This window comes from Musca domestica, unplaced genomic scaffold, assembly GCF_030504385.1.
Source record: "Musca domestica strain aabys unplaced genomic scaffold, Musca_domestica.polishedcontigs.V.1.1 16, whole genome shotgun sequence".
NCBI classification, from domain to species: Eukaryota; Metazoa; Arthropoda; class Insecta; order Diptera; family Muscidae; genus Musca; species Musca domestica.
The window spans coordinates 11,153,445-11,168,787 of NW_026712219.1; the positions used below are offsets into that span (position 1 = coordinate 11,153,445).

Consider the following 15,343-nt stretch of genomic DNA (forward strand, 5'->3'; position numbering starts at 1 on the left):
TCACAATGTACATAATTGGTCTAATAGTCCTAGAAAAAATGTTCCTTAAAATCCACTGATGATTTTTGCAAAAATATTCGTTAAAAATTCACGTTTGTTGGTCTAATGATCCTCGAAAAAACTTCCCTAAAATCCACCTTTGTTGGTCTGATGATCCTTGGAAAATATTCCTTAAAATCCACGTTTGTTGGTCTGATGATTTTTGCAGAAATATTCCTTGAAAAAAAACTTCTCTAAAAATCCACCTTTGTTTGTTCTGATGATCCTGGGAAAATATTCCTTAAAAATCCACGTTTATCCCTCTGATGGTCCTTAAAAAAATATACCTAAAATGTTCACGTTTATTTGTGTGATGGTCCTTGCAATAATTTTCTTTGAAAAATCCAACTTTGTTGATCTGATTATCCTTGTGAAAACATTCCTTAAAAATCCACCTTTGTTAGTGTAATGATACTTGGAAAAACTTTCCTTAAAAATTCACGTTTGTTGGTCTGATGATTCTTGGGAAAATATTCCTTACAAATTAACGTTTATTGCCTTGATGTTCCTTGAAAATGTGTATATTGGTCTGATAGTTCTGAAAAAAATATTCCTTAAAAATCCAGCTTTGTTAATCGGATAGTCCTGAAAAATATTCCTTGAAAACTCACCTTTTCTGTCTGACGATCCTGTCAAAAATTTTCCTTAAAAATTCACTTTTATTGCTCTTATCAATCTTGTGAAAATATTCCTTAAAACTCCACCTTTGTTGGTGTAACGATCCTTACAAAAATCTCCCTTAAAAATCCACGTTTGTTGGTCTGAAGTTCCTTGTGAAAATATTCTTAAAAAATCCATATTTGCTGGTCTGATGATCTTTACAGATATATTCCTTAGATATTCACGTTTATTCCACTGGTGGTCCTTAAAAAATATACCTAAAGTGTTCACGTTTATTTTTTCTGATGGCCCTTGAAAAAATATTTCTTAAAAGGCCACGTTTGTTGGTCTGATGGCCCTTGAAAAAATATTTCTTAATAGGCCACGTTTGTTGGTCTGATGATCTTTGGAAAAAATATTACTTTAAAGTCCAAGTTTGTTGTTCTAACGATTATTTTAAAAAATATGTCCATGTTTTTTGATCTGATAGTCCTTGCAAAAATATTCCTAAAAAATCCACGTTTATTGCACTGATAGTCCTTGCAAATTTGTTGGTCTGATGATCCTTGAAAAAATATTACTTTAAAGTCCAAGTTTGTTGTTCTAATGATTATTTTAAAAAATATGTCCATGTTTTTTGATCTGATAGTCCTTGCAAAAATATTCCTAAAAAATCCACGTTTGTTTGTCGGATGATCCTTGCAAAAGTATTCCTTTAAAGTCCACGCTTATTGCCTATAAAAAGAAATTTCCCAAATATCCACGTTTATTGGCCCGAAAGTTCTTGAAAATATTCTTTAAAAAAACCTCGATTATGGCCTTGATAGCTCTTGAAAAATATTCCTTGGAACTCCACGATTATTGCCTCTATAACCCTTGAAAAAATACTCCTTAAAAAACCTAGAATATTGCTTCGGTATCCTTGAAACAATATTCCATAAAAAGAACGGTTATTGCCTTGAAACCTATTATTTCTTTAAATTTCCTGATTATGGCCTTGATAACCCTTGACAATAAAAATTACTTTCAGTTCCACGATTATTGCCTATATATCTTTTGAAAACAAATTTCCCCAAATATCCAAGTTTATTAGCCCGACAGTTCTTGAAAAATATTCTTTAAAAATCCTCGATTATGGCCTTGATAGCTCTTGAAAAAATATTCCTTTGAACTCCACGATTATTGCCTGTATAACCCTTTAAATAATATTCCTTAAAAATCCAAGAATATTGCTTTGGTAACCTTGAAAAAAATATTTGATAAAAAGAAGAACGGTTATTGCCTTGAAACCCATTATTTCTTTAAATTTTCTGATTATGGCCTTGATAACCCTTGAAAATAAAAATTACTTTCAATTCCACGATTATTGCCTGTATATCCCTTGAAAAGAAATTTCCCTAAATATCCACGTTTATTTTTCTGACAGTTCTTGAAAAAATATTCCTTAAAATCCTCGATTATAGCCTTGATAGCACTGTGAAAAAATAGTCCTTAGAACTACACGACTATTGCCTTATAACCCTTGAAAAATATTCCAACAATATTACTTCGGCATCCTTGAAAAAAATATTCCATAAAAATAATGATTATTGCCTTGGAACCCTTCATTTCTTAAAATTCCCTGATTATGGCCTTCATAACCCTTGAAAATAAAAATTCCTTTAAAGTCCACGATTATTGCCTATATATCCTTTGAAAATAAATTTCCATTGGTGTGACAGTTCTTGAAAAACATTCCTTAAAAATCCTCGATTATGGCCTTGATAGCTTTTGAAAAAATATTCCTTAGAATTCCACGACCACTGCCTTTATAAGCCTTGAAAATGATTCCTTAAAAATCCAAGAATATTGCTTAGGAATCCTTTGAAAAAACATTCAGAAAGGAGAACATTTATTGCCTTAAAGCCTTAAATATCTTGATTATGGCCTTGATATCTCTTAAAATATTCCTTGATATCTCTTAAAATATTGAATTTCCTTGTATCCCAAACATCCTAAGATTTGCGCTTGAAACCCCCTCCTACGAATAATCTACATTTCCACCATGGCTGTATTTTTACTCCAAAAAAGATTTTTTCTTCAGAAAAATTATTTTATTAAGAATCTTAATTTTAATTAATTTAATTTACCAGAAACCCCACCCACCCAATCTACCACCATATTCCCAAATCACTGAACAACTCCTCGGATGAGGGTAGCTTGAAATCTTCATTTAACCATTCCGACTCATTTTCATCATGTTTCTCCTTGCAGCCATACTCCTTTTTGTAGCCCATTTTACGTAAATCCTCTGCATCATCATCACCCTCTTCCTCCTCATCGTCTTCTACCGCTTCCAACGTTGAGGATTTCTGAAAAGGTTTCAATCGCTTCACAGCGCCTGCTGTCGATTGCATTGGCTTAACATTGAGTATATCATGCCATGTTTCGGTATTAACATCTGGTTTATTTTCAATTTCAGCTTTTTGGGCAACCACTTGAGATTCCACTGTCTTCAGTTCCATTACACTGGTGGTCTGCAGCTTAGCGTCGTTCGATGCCAGCCGTACGATGCGATCAAAAAATGTGGCAAAATGTTTACGGAAACGTGTGTAATCAAAGGTGTCCTGACTGGCGGTGGCATCGATCATATTATTTTGGGTATTGGTGTTTTTCGATCGACTTAGTGGGCCGTAATGATGTAACATATCAATGCCGGCAGCCATTGATTCTTCCCAACTCTGTGACGATATTTGTAACAGATTAGTTAAGATTGTAAGTAAGAGATTTTGGAACTCACCAATTCCGTCCAATCTTCTGTGGGTGTGGTGAGGACCGAACAAACAACCTTGATAATTTTCTCTTCCAGATGTAAGCATGAGATAATAATTTTGGCCACGACCAAGGCACAGGATAAATCACACCTTTGTCTGAAACAAAGTTTGAAAAAAAAACGAAATATAATGTTTTGAGGTTATGATGTCTAATCTAAATTATGTAAACCTAGGTTAGGTTGGGGCTACAATTAATAATGAAGCTCAATGTAATAATTGCTCCTCTCTCTCTCTCTCTCTTCTCATTATCTGACTCACCTCAATTCATCTTTACGCATATCCATGAGCTTATCTCCTTCGGCAATTAAATGATCGTAATTTTCTTCAATTTGCATGACCAGAGTCTCTTTGGGTTCATCATCGGATTTCTCCTGCAGTTTTCGTTGCAGATCCTTAAACTTTTGCCATAAATCGTCCAGCTCCAGCTAAAAGTATAAACGATGAATTTCGTCCTAGTTAATTAATTTAGGGTAGAGTTGGGTTTACCGTTTGCTTTCTAATATTCTCTTGGGTCTCATGATGCACATCAATCCTATGGAGTATAGGTTGGGCCGGTATAAATGCAGCTGCCTGAAGTATGTGCTGCCGATTTGGAGATTTTTCCTTAGGTGTCTTTGAATTAGATTGCATTTCCAATGATTTTTCCATCAAACGTTCCATAATCAGGGGGAATGTTTCCAAGTAGTCTGATTGAATTCTGGAAATAGGAATAGGGGAAATTGGAGAGAAATAACGGTGGATTATTAAGGAAAGTTTTTTTTCTAGAGCTACAAGGCCATGATCGAGGATTTTTAAGGAACCAACATACGTGGATTTTTAAGGAATATTTTTGCAAGGATATTCATACCAACATACGTGGATTTTTAAGGAATATTTTTCCAAGGATCATCAGACCAACAAACCTGACAATTTAAGGAATATTTTTTCAAGGATCAATTCAAGAATTGTGGATTTTTAAGGAATATTTTTGCAAGGATCATGAGACTAACAATCCTGGTTTTTTGAAGAATATTTTTGCAAGGATCATAAGACCAACAAACGTGGATTTTTAAGGAATAATTTTGCAAGGATCAAACCTTGGATTTTTAAGGAATATTTTTGAAAGGATCATGAGACCAACAAACATGGATTTTTAAGGAATAATTTTGCAAGGATCAAACCTTGGATTTTTAAGGAATATTTTTGGAAGGATCATGAGACCAACAAACATAGATTTTTAAGGAATAAATTTGCAAGGATCACACCTTGGATTTTTAAGGAATATTTTTGAAAGGATCATGAGACCAACAAACATGGACTTTTAAGAAATAAATTTGCAAGGATCATGAGACCAACAAACGTGGATTTTTATGGAATATTTTTACAAGGATCTTCAAAGTAACAAACTTGGATTTTTAAAAATAGGCTTTGCAAGGATCATCAAACAAACAGACATGGACTTTTATGGAATATTTTTGCATGGATCATGAGACCAACAAACGTGGTTTTTAAGGACCCTCTTAGAAATGAATTTATATTGTTGAGAAGTATTTTTGCAAGGGGCGTCACACCAACAAACGTTGATTTTTAAGAATTATTTTTGCAAGGACCATCAGACCAATAAAAGTGGATTTTCGAGGAAAATTTTTGCAAGGATCATGAGATTAACAAATGTGGATTTTTAAGGAATATTTTTACAAGGACAACCCGATGAATGATCTCGAAATTTTAAAGAATATTCTTCCAAGAATGATCAGACAATTTAAGGGTTTTTTTTTGGAAAGGATCATCAATCTAATAAAAGTAGATTTTTAAGAACCCCCTGAATAATAAGTGTATATTATTAAGGAGTATTTTTGCAAGGAACATCAGACCAATGAACGTGGATTTTAAAGACACCGATCCTCAGATCAGCAAACGAGGATTTTAAGAAAATTTTTTTCAAGGATCATCAGATCAGTAATTGTGAATTTTTAAGGAACAATTTTCTAAGGACCATCAGATCAAAAAATGTAAAAAAATGAAAAATGAAAAAATATGTCAAACAAATTTAGGCTCATAATACTGTGCAAGACTAAAAATAATTACGGAACAAAAATTCAAAAGATTATGAAAGTAAGGCTAAAAATAGAAGACACAAGTATTGGCGTAATAATCAATTTCTACAGTCTGTGATAGAGAATTGTCTATGCAGGTCCAGGTCTTCGTATAGGCCCCATACATCAGTACAATATTCGGTATTTTTACGATTCTAGGTACAATACCCATCGAAATTGTTTGATTTGTCGTATTTGAAGTTCGTATTGGATGCTACATGCTACAGAAAATTGTCTATGCTGGTCCAGGTCTTCGCACAGCTCCGATATAACGGTACCTCCCTATATATCATATTTTGACGATTTTAGCTTCACCGTTTATTTCAAGTTTGTATTTAAATATGGTAATGGCTTGTGACAAAGAATGTCTATGTAGGTCCACGTCGTATAGACCCCAATATAACGGCTATGTTCGGTATTTTTAACATTTTAACAGAATTTTTTAAGGATATTATTTTTTTATTATAATTTCCAAAAGTGTTCCAAATGGTGGAGGGTATTCAAAGTTCAGCCCGGCCGAACTTACTGCTTTTTAACTTGTTAGTATCTTCTTCTTCTTCTGAATTTTCCCCTCATTATTGGAAAATAGAATTTTGTGACACATTTCTTTAGAATCAACAGCTTACTTTACATATGTAACTCTTAACATGCTATGTAAACTGATCTTCAGTACCCTAATTCTCCGACCGAAAACTCACCTAATCCGATTTGAATTCTTGGCCGCAACAATTGTTATAATCTCTTCCTGACTTTCATCGACTGTGGTCAGCAGCACCAAACCCAAGGCCTGTATGTCCGATTCCCAGCTAACAAATTCCGAAAAATAGTTAGTCAACTTCACAGCATCCTCGCCAGCGTTGACATTGAAGGTTAATTTAATGGTCGCCGCTTTTTGAGGTTGTTTGGTCTTGAAAAACATATTTAAAGGTAAGTACGCCGTCTTTTGTATGACCCTTGGTATACCACGGGTAGAAATAAACGAAACAATAGCCTCCACCTTGGCCGTCGGAATATGCAGTAGGTCGCATGTATAAAAATCCAATTCCATGGTTTCTTTGCTGTCCGCCTTTATGTCGGTATAGGTCAATGAATCCTGAGAACATTTGATGCCATCGGGCAAATTGAAAACCACCTGCAGTTCGGAGAGATCACACATGGCATGCCATTTTAGTTTTCCCGAGCAAACCGGTAAATCTTTTAACGTGACATGGGCTGGTATATCCAATAACATGGTATCGGCATCATCGTTGGTACTCTGTTCTATGGTGAATTCGATGTGAACATCGGCATATGCCTTCTCATTGATTGCCTTCATGTCCTGAATATCGGTGGCCTCCTTAATCTCCTGTTCCAATTGCATAAATTCATCGTGGGCCTGTTGAAATGTCAACTCTTGCATATTTAGTGGGGGTACCTGAAATATATAGGGGTCGGAGCCCAAGTAGCCAATGCGCAATTTTCCCGTGGGACTCAAGGTAACAATACCCCCAGGCAGGCCCATAATATTCGAGCGTTGTATGGCCACTGGAGATTCGTGTTTAAATTGGGCCGCCCATATTATGCTGGCATTTTCATAAATGAAAACTTTTGATGATTCCGAGACAATGATGGTGATGAGGCGGGCAGTGGGTTCTGGAAAAACAAATGAAACGAAAAATCCAAATTCAAATTGAAATCGAAATTCTTAAAGCCTATGCTTACCCCAATAGTACCCCACCACAAAGGAGTGAAAACATTTGGGAGCATAATCCAGCTTGAGTATGAACTCGACTTTTCCGGTATCGGTGAGGCACATAAAGTTACGTTCTCCCAATATCATTACGTTTGAATAATCCCTGCAACAGAGCATACTTTTAGGCGTTTCGGTTTAATTGGGTGGATGAAATGAACTTACGCTTTAACCTGCACCACATTCATATCCAATATTCCCTCACCCAAACAAACGGTCCATATGGGTTGGTAATGGGATTTATTAATCGAAGAATGGGAGAGATCCTGGTAACTGAAATGAAAAAAATTCGAGGGAACTTATTTCGAGCGAACTTCGGACCACAATCGTGAATTTTTGGAGGGAACTTTTTTTAAGGAAACTTCTTAGAGAAGACTTTTGGGAATTGCTGATATTTAGCGAATCTTTTATAGGGAACATCGAGACCACAACCGCGAGTTTTTCAGGAAAACTTTTTTGAGGGAACTTCGAAGCCAAAATCGTGGATTTTTAGATACAACTTCTAGGCCATAATCGTGGCTTTATATAGAAACAATTAGGCCATAACAGTGATTTTTAGGAAACTTTTTCGAGAGAACTTCGAGGCCATAATCGAGGGAATTTTAAGAAATATTTTTGGAGAAAAAAAATGAGGTCATAATCGAGGGATTAGTGGAATCTTTGGGGTCATAACTATGGATATTTAGAGAATCTTTTGGTGATAACTTTAAGGTAATAATCGACAATTTTTAGGTTAACATTTTGGAAAAGATATCATATCCGTCGATTTTTAAAGGAAATTTTTGGAAGGAACTTCCAGGTTATAGTCGTTGATTTTACAGGAAACTTTTAAATAAAACACCGAGGTTGCAATCGTGGATTTTTAAGAATTAAGGGGGATCTTTGAGGCCATAACTGTGGATATTTAGGGAATCTTTCGGAGGAAACTTTGAGACCATAATCGTCAACAATACTTTGTTGTTGGAGCTTTGAAGCCAAAATCGTGGTTCCCTGGGAGGGTACTTCTAGGCCATAATAGTGGATTTTAAATGAATCTTTTGGGAGGGAGCAGAGAGGCTATACTGGTGCATTTTTAAGAAAAAATATATGAGGGCTCTTTGAGGTCGTAACTGTGGATATTTAGAAAAATGTTCGGAGGAAACTTTGAGGCTATAGTCTTTGGAACATACTTCGAGTTTATAAACGTGGATTTCTTAGTCAACTTTTTAGAAGGAACTTTGAGGTTATAGTCGTGGATATTTTAAGGAACTTTGACGCTTTAAGAGAGAAGTTCGAGGCCATAATATTGAATATGCATTCTTAGAGATCTCCCCAAGTTGTTCCTTTAAAAATCTACGATTTTGGTGAGAATATTAAGTCCATAATCTTGAACTTCACAGGAACAAACTTCGTGGCCAGAATAGTGGGTATTTAAGAAAACTTTTTTTTGGGAAAACTACGAATTTGAATATTGGCCTCTAAGGGGTTTTTCTGGAAAGAACTTCTAGACCATAATCGTGTATTTTGGGAATCTTTTTGAAGGACATAATTGTGGTTTTTGAAGAATTATTTTAGAGATATCTTTGAGGTCATAATTTTGGATATTTATGGAATCTTTCGGATTGAATTTTAAGGCCATAACCGTGGATATAAAGGAAACTTTTTAGTTGCGATTAATTAAGGATAATTCTGGGAGAAAACTTTTAGGTTATTATCCTGGATTTAAAGTCATTTTTCTGGAGGAAATTGCAAAGCTATAATCTCGGGAATTTAAGGAAACTTCTGGGAGGGAATTTCATGGTTATAATAGCGGAACTCATGCAAAACTGGCGCCCAGGTAGCAAAACTTCCATTCAGTTACCTACATGATAAATTTCACAGTTCTGGCTTTATGCATTCGCTAGCACGATAAAGCACATTTTGTACCCAATCAAATCTCGTTTCTACACACCAAACATGGGCCTAGATTAAAGATTCTAAATTCTACTAAATTTCAAAAAGCGTATGGTGGAGGGTATACACCATACTATGGAGGGTATATTAACTTTGTCATTCCGTTTGTAACAATACTCACCGAAATCGTTTGAGATGTCGTATTTGAAGTTCGTAATGAATGCTACAGCCTGTAATAAAAAATTGTCTATGCAGGTCCACTTTGTATATATAGCCCCCATATAACGGTACCTCCCGATATTCGGAACTTTGTTGATTTTAGCGACATCATTCACCTGAATTGTTTCAAATTTGGTATTTGAAGTTCGTAATAGTTCGGAATTGTTTCAAATTTGGTATTTGAAGTTCGAAATGGATACTACAGCCTATGACAGAAAACTGTCTGTGCAGGTCCCAGTCTTCGTATAGCCCCCATATAACGGTACCTCCCAATATTCGGTATTTTGATGATTTTAGCGTCATTATTCACCGTAATAGTTTCTAATTACGTATTTAGAGTTCGTAATGGGAACTACAGTCTGTGACAGAAAATTGTCTATGCATGTACAGGTGTTCGTATACCCCATATATCAGTACCTCCCTATATTCGGTATTTTGACGATTTTAGGTACAAAACTCACCAAAATTGTTTGCGATGTCCCATTTGAATTGTCTATGCAGGTCCACGTTTTATTATATAGCCCACATATAACGGTACCTCCCGATATTCGGTATTTTGATGATTTTAGCGACATTATTCACCGGAATTGTTTCAAATTTAGTACTTGAAATTCCAATTGGATATTACAGCCTAAGACAGAAAATTGTATGTGGATGCCACAGTCTGTGATAGATAATTGTCTATGCAGGTCCAGGTCTTCGTATAGCTCCGATATAATGGTACCTCCCCATATACGGCATTTTGATGATTTTAGCTACATTATTCACCGTTTATTTCATGTTTCGAATTTGAATATGGTAATGGCTTATGACAAACAATGGTTATGTAGGTCCACGTCGTATAGACCCCAACACAGCGGCTATATTCGGTATTTTTAAAATTTTAACCGAACTTTTAACAGATTTTATTTTTTGAAAATTTCCAAATTCGTTCCAAATGGTGGAGGGTATTCAAAGTTCGGCCCGGCTTTACTGCTTTAACTTGTTCATTTTACTGCTTTTAACTCGTTTATTTTGGAAAGTTTCGTACCCACAACCAGTAACCCACACACGAAATTTACCCATATGTTAAATACCATGTCCCAGCTTTAAGTACTTTTCGCAATCTTTTATCGCATGAATGTTTTCAAAACGAAGACGCTTCACTCTCTCCCTCTCTCTCTATCTATATCTCCCTCTGATCCATACTTACGTATAGCACTCCAAATTCCATGCGGAGGCCAGACGAAAGAAACAATCCGTACGTTCACAGTATACCACCGGTGTGGGTAGGGCACGATGACCGGGAAATTTACACTCGTACGAAATGCCGTCCTGTTCGAAAAATGTCAACGAACCATCCAAATGGACAACGCAGAAAAATTCCCTTCCCTTCACCTTGCCAAAGTGGCCTTTGCAAAAGGAAAACGCTGTGCGATGAAAACGATATTCGCTTATTTGTTTCAGGCTCAATTGGGCGCCATGTTCGGCCACACCACCAACATGAACAATGTTGTAGATGGCCAAAGAGTTGGGATGGAGGAGAGCCAATTGATTGGCATTCTCTTTGCGATTGTTTCTGGGGAAAGGAAACATTCCGTTTTAATATTGGGCATGAAATTACATGAAACTTCCCACTTACGCACTAAAACGTCCAGCATATACTCCCAAAATGGGCAGATCACCTTGGATTTCCAGCAGCAGATCGGTGGGCTTGAAACCGGACGAATTGCCATTGGCATCCTGTTCATAACTGGGATAGAAAATACTCAATTGGCCGGTGTGAGAGCCAACCACAATGTAATCTTTTTCCTGTTCCTCCAAGCCAAAACGAGCACACAGTAAACTTGCCACATCGTAGTTTTCCTCCAAATCTGGACACTGTGAGGTCCACCAATTGCAAACGTTAAATAAGGACATTTTTTATTTTTTTTTGTAACTTCGTTGAAGGACCTTTAAGGCTGTTTCAATATTTTCATTTTCAAGTGTAAAGTAATGAATTTTGTGGATATGTCGATCGTTGCTAGGCAACGATTGGTTGTGGTTGGTCGGAAATCCATCAGGTGTTTGTTCAGGACATGTCGTGCGTTATGCTTCAAAATAGGGATGAAAGTTGAAAAGGAAGGAAAAGGAAAAAAAAAATATTTTATAACATAGAACCTTGAAATTAGGCATGTATGTTATTAATGGTACGACATGTACTAGAATGTACTAAGAGCTCCGACAAAGTATGCAGAGAGTTACCAGAGTTGGAACTCAGAAATCTAAAAATTTGTAGGCTACGATACGTTTCATATTTCTAAAAATTAAAACTAAAAGTACAAATATGAGTCCTGGTAAAGCTACTGGTTTATCCTCGACAGTACTGAAATGTGGAATTTTGTTAATCGTCGATGTGTAGGTGTAAACTTTGGGTTCATTTTTAAATAGTTTGGGTTCAACTTGAACCCCAATAGTGACTAAAAGGTAGCATAAGGTACTGAATGCTGTGTTGTTGTATTTAACGAAATATTCGGCCCAATTACCGTTGTCGTTTCTATAGTCGTCGACTTTATGTGCAAGTCGCCCTCACCGTCGCTTCGATTCAAAAATGGTATTAGGGTAAGGCACGGAAGCGACATCGACACTTTAAAGTAAAAGTTGGCAACAATTAAAAAGCGTTGGCAACACTCCCTTATTATTGACAAAATAAGATAAAATTTTGTTTATATTTTGAATTCAAATTTCGTCTCCTTCAAAAAAATTAAAAAAATTAGTGAAAAAATTGGATATTATAAATGCGTTACATATCTTAAGTTCAAGTGAGGACGAAGTGAGAATGTATTAGTAGTGCAGCAGCGAGCGCTAAGGCAGCAAACAAACATATTTTAGAAGGAGCTTATGTAAGACTGGCGCCCAAGTAGCAAAAAGAATTAAAAATTCTTTCTAAAACCCTCATAAATATTCAGAACATTTCCCACTGGGAGAATGACTGTTCCAAAACTCTCATTCAGTAGCCCATATGATAAATTTCGCTGTTCTGGCTTTATGCATTTGCTAGCACGTTAAAGCACGTTTTGGACCGAATCAAATCTCGTTTCTACACACCAAACGTGGCCCTAGATTCAAAATTCTACTAAATTTCAAAATGCGTACTTTTTATACCCTCCACCATACCATGGAGGGTATATAAACTTTGTCATTCCGTTTGTAACAATACTCACCGAAATAGTTTGAGATGTCGTATTTGAAGTTCGTCATGGATGCTACAGCCTATGGCGTGCGGGTCCTAAGGCAGCAGCGAGTGCTAAGGCAGCAAACAAACATATTTGCATTGCCTGAATCTTGATTGTGTTGTTCGAATAGTTTATACTGCCCTTTCAAGAGTTCAATAGTTTCTTCTTTCCTTGATGACTTTTTATACCCTCCACCAAAAAAGGTATGGAGGGTATATTAAGTTCGTCATTCCGTTTGTAACTCATCGAAATAATCATTTTAGACCCAACAAAGTATATATATTCTTGATCAGCGTAAAATTCTAAGACGATTTAGCCCTGTCCGTCCGTCCGTCTGTCCGTCTGTCCGTCTGTTGTAATCACGCTACAGTCTAAACGAATTAAGATAGGAAGCTAAAACTTTGCACAGATCTCTCTTTTGTCTGCAGGCAGGTCAAGTTCGAAGATGGGCTATATCGGTCCACGATATCGTATAGCCCCCATATAACGGTACCCCCGATATTCGGTATTTTGATGATGTTAGCCACATTTTTCAATGGAATTGTCTGAAAATCCACACAAGTAGTTCCTTGTGGGTACTTTATACCTCGGCAGAGATTTATCTATATAGGTCCCCAATATCGTACAGCCCCCATGTAACGGTACCCCCACGGTATTCGGTATTTTGATGAATTTTGCCACATTTTTCAATGGAATTGTCTGAAATTCCACAAAAGGAGTCCCTTGTGGGCATTTTACCTTCACAAAAAGAATTGTTTATATAGGTCCACGATATCGTATATCCCCCATATAACGGTACCCCCCGATATTCGGTATTTTGATGATTTTTGCCACATTTTTCAACGGAATTGTCTAAAAATCCACACAAGGAGTTCCTTGTGGGTACTTTATACCTCGGCAGAGAATTATCTGTATAGGTCCACAATATCGTATAGCCCCATTTATAACGGTACTCCCCTATATTCGGTATTTTGATGATTTTAGCCATATTTTTCAATGGAATTGTCTTAAAATCCACACAAGTAGTTCCTTGCGAGTAATTTACCCCCTGAGAGAGAATTTTCTATACAGGTCCACGATATCGTACATCCTCCATATAACGGTACCCCCCGATATTCGGTATTTTGATGATTTTACCCACATTTTTCAACGGAATTGTCTGAAAATCCACACAAGGAGTTCCTTGTGGGTACTTTATACCTCGGCAGAGAATCATCTGTATAGGTCCACAATATCGTATAGCCCCATTTATAACGGTACTCCCCTATATTCGGTATTTTGATGATTTTAGCCACTTTGTCCAATGTAATTATCTGAAAATCCATACAAGGAGTTCCTTATGAGTACTTTACACGCAGACATAGATTTGTCTTTATAGGTCCACAATATCGTATATCCCCCCATATATCGGCACCTTCCTATATTAGATATTTTAAAGATTTTAAAAGAATTTTTATTGGATTTAATTTTTTTGAAAATTTTCTAATTCGTTCCAAATGGTGGAGGGCATTCAAAGTTCGGCCCGGCCGAACTTACTGCTTTTTTACTTGTTATCATTGTTTTTTTCTGGGCGATCGAGAAGCTTGGATAGTAGTTACATCAGTCTCGTCATCAGCATTGCCCATTGGCTCATTTTCATGATCTATAACGTCCGTTACAATTATGTTTTCCATATTTTTTATTCCAAGAGCACGACCTGGTGGATTCAGTAACTTTTGACACTGCATTACATTCGCGAAGAACTCCTCCCAAAGCGACAAAGTCATTTGCTTAAAAATACCACCTCCAGTGCTGCTGGTTTCACCCTATTGTGCACAATTGTTTTTTAGTTTTAAATTTTAAATCTTTTCAAACCTAGAAGAACTCATGGTAAAATTAAGAAGGTAAAGTCCTTTCAAATAAGCATTCCCATCTCTGCATTTTCTGCAATTTACCTTGTCACATTTCATTACAATAAAACAGATTTCCATCTCTGATTTGTGTATGTACAATGAATTAATAAATACAAATGTTGACAATAAGATGTTGTCAAATGAAAAATTTTTGAAAAAAATGTAAACATATGATTGCATGACTTTACCTCCTTGACTCTACCAAGGAAGAACTTTAGAAAACTAACTAATAAAAATACACAAAAATAATTTTAATTTTGACATACTTTTTGCCAGTCTCTAATCGGTGACCCGTTTACATTTAATTTTGTAGCAATGGATTCCAATCTGATTTAAAATTAGCTGGAAAATGACCTTTGGTAAACCCTTTTGCCAAACATGTTTTTTTTTCCAATTCGGAAACCAACATTTCAAATTGTTTTGCTGTTGTTATTTTCATGGTCAAAAATCAAATACAAAAAAGTTAAAATATCAACGTCGACTAAAAAATACAATGTCGTCACAATTTTTTACGGCGACAGATTTTCTTAAAAATCGACTTCACGTCGACTGTTGTATCGACAATTATAATAGCAATCATTTGTCGCTATCGACAAAAAACGACAACCCTAATATCATTATTGTCGCCTCGACTTCATTTTGCGACGCCGACGACAACCATAATAGGGCCGATTGATTTTTGAGGGAAAAATGAGGTCATAATCGAAGGATTAGTTGGATCTTTGGGGTAATAACTATGGATATTTAGAGAATCTTTAGGTGATAACTTTAAGGTGATAATCGTCAATTTTTAGGTTATCTATTTAGAGGAAACTTCAAGACCATATCCGTCGATTTTTAAGATAATTTTTTGGAAGGAACTTGCAGGTTATAATCGTCGATTTTAAAGGAAACTTTTAAAGAAAACTTC

General features: G+C 36.0%; 1 protein-coding gene across 1 annotated transcript; it reads right to left on the reverse strand.

Moving 5' to 3' along the window:
• Positions 1-2,757: 2,757 nt before the first annotated feature.
• LOC101891026 (protein PTHB1) lies at positions 2,758-11,357 on the reverse strand. Its single transcript, XM_005188788.3, has 9 exons — positions 10,969-11,357; positions 10,540-10,905; positions 7,422-7,529; positions 7,229-7,362; positions 6,226-7,159; positions 3,939-4,149; positions 3,711-3,877; positions 3,419-3,548; positions 2,758-3,359 (listed from the first exon to the last, which is right to left on the reverse strand). The coding sequence occupies exons 1-9, from the start codon at positions 11,244-11,246 to the stop codon at positions 2,790-2,792; spliced, it is 2,898 nt and encodes a 965-aa protein (XP_005188845.1). The 5' UTR covers positions 11,247-11,357; the 3' UTR covers positions 2,758-2,789.
• Between the last annotated feature and the right edge of the window lie 3,986 nt (positions 11,358-15,343).

Bases quoted from the DNA above. Each gene is read 5' to 3' on its own strand.
- LOC101891026 (XM_005188788.3), bottom strand. From the start codon at position 11,246: ATGTCCTTATTTAACGTTTGCAATTGGTGGACCTCACAGTGTCCAGAT. The intron at 7,160-7,228 runs GTAAGCATAGGC...TTGTTTTTCCAG, and splicing joins TGTGGTGGGGTACTATTGGG to AACCCACTGCCCGCCTCATC. The intron at 3,549-3,710 runs GTGAGTCAGATA...ACTTTGTTTCAG, and splicing joins ATGCGTAAAGATGAATTGAG to ACAAAGGTGTGATTTATCCT.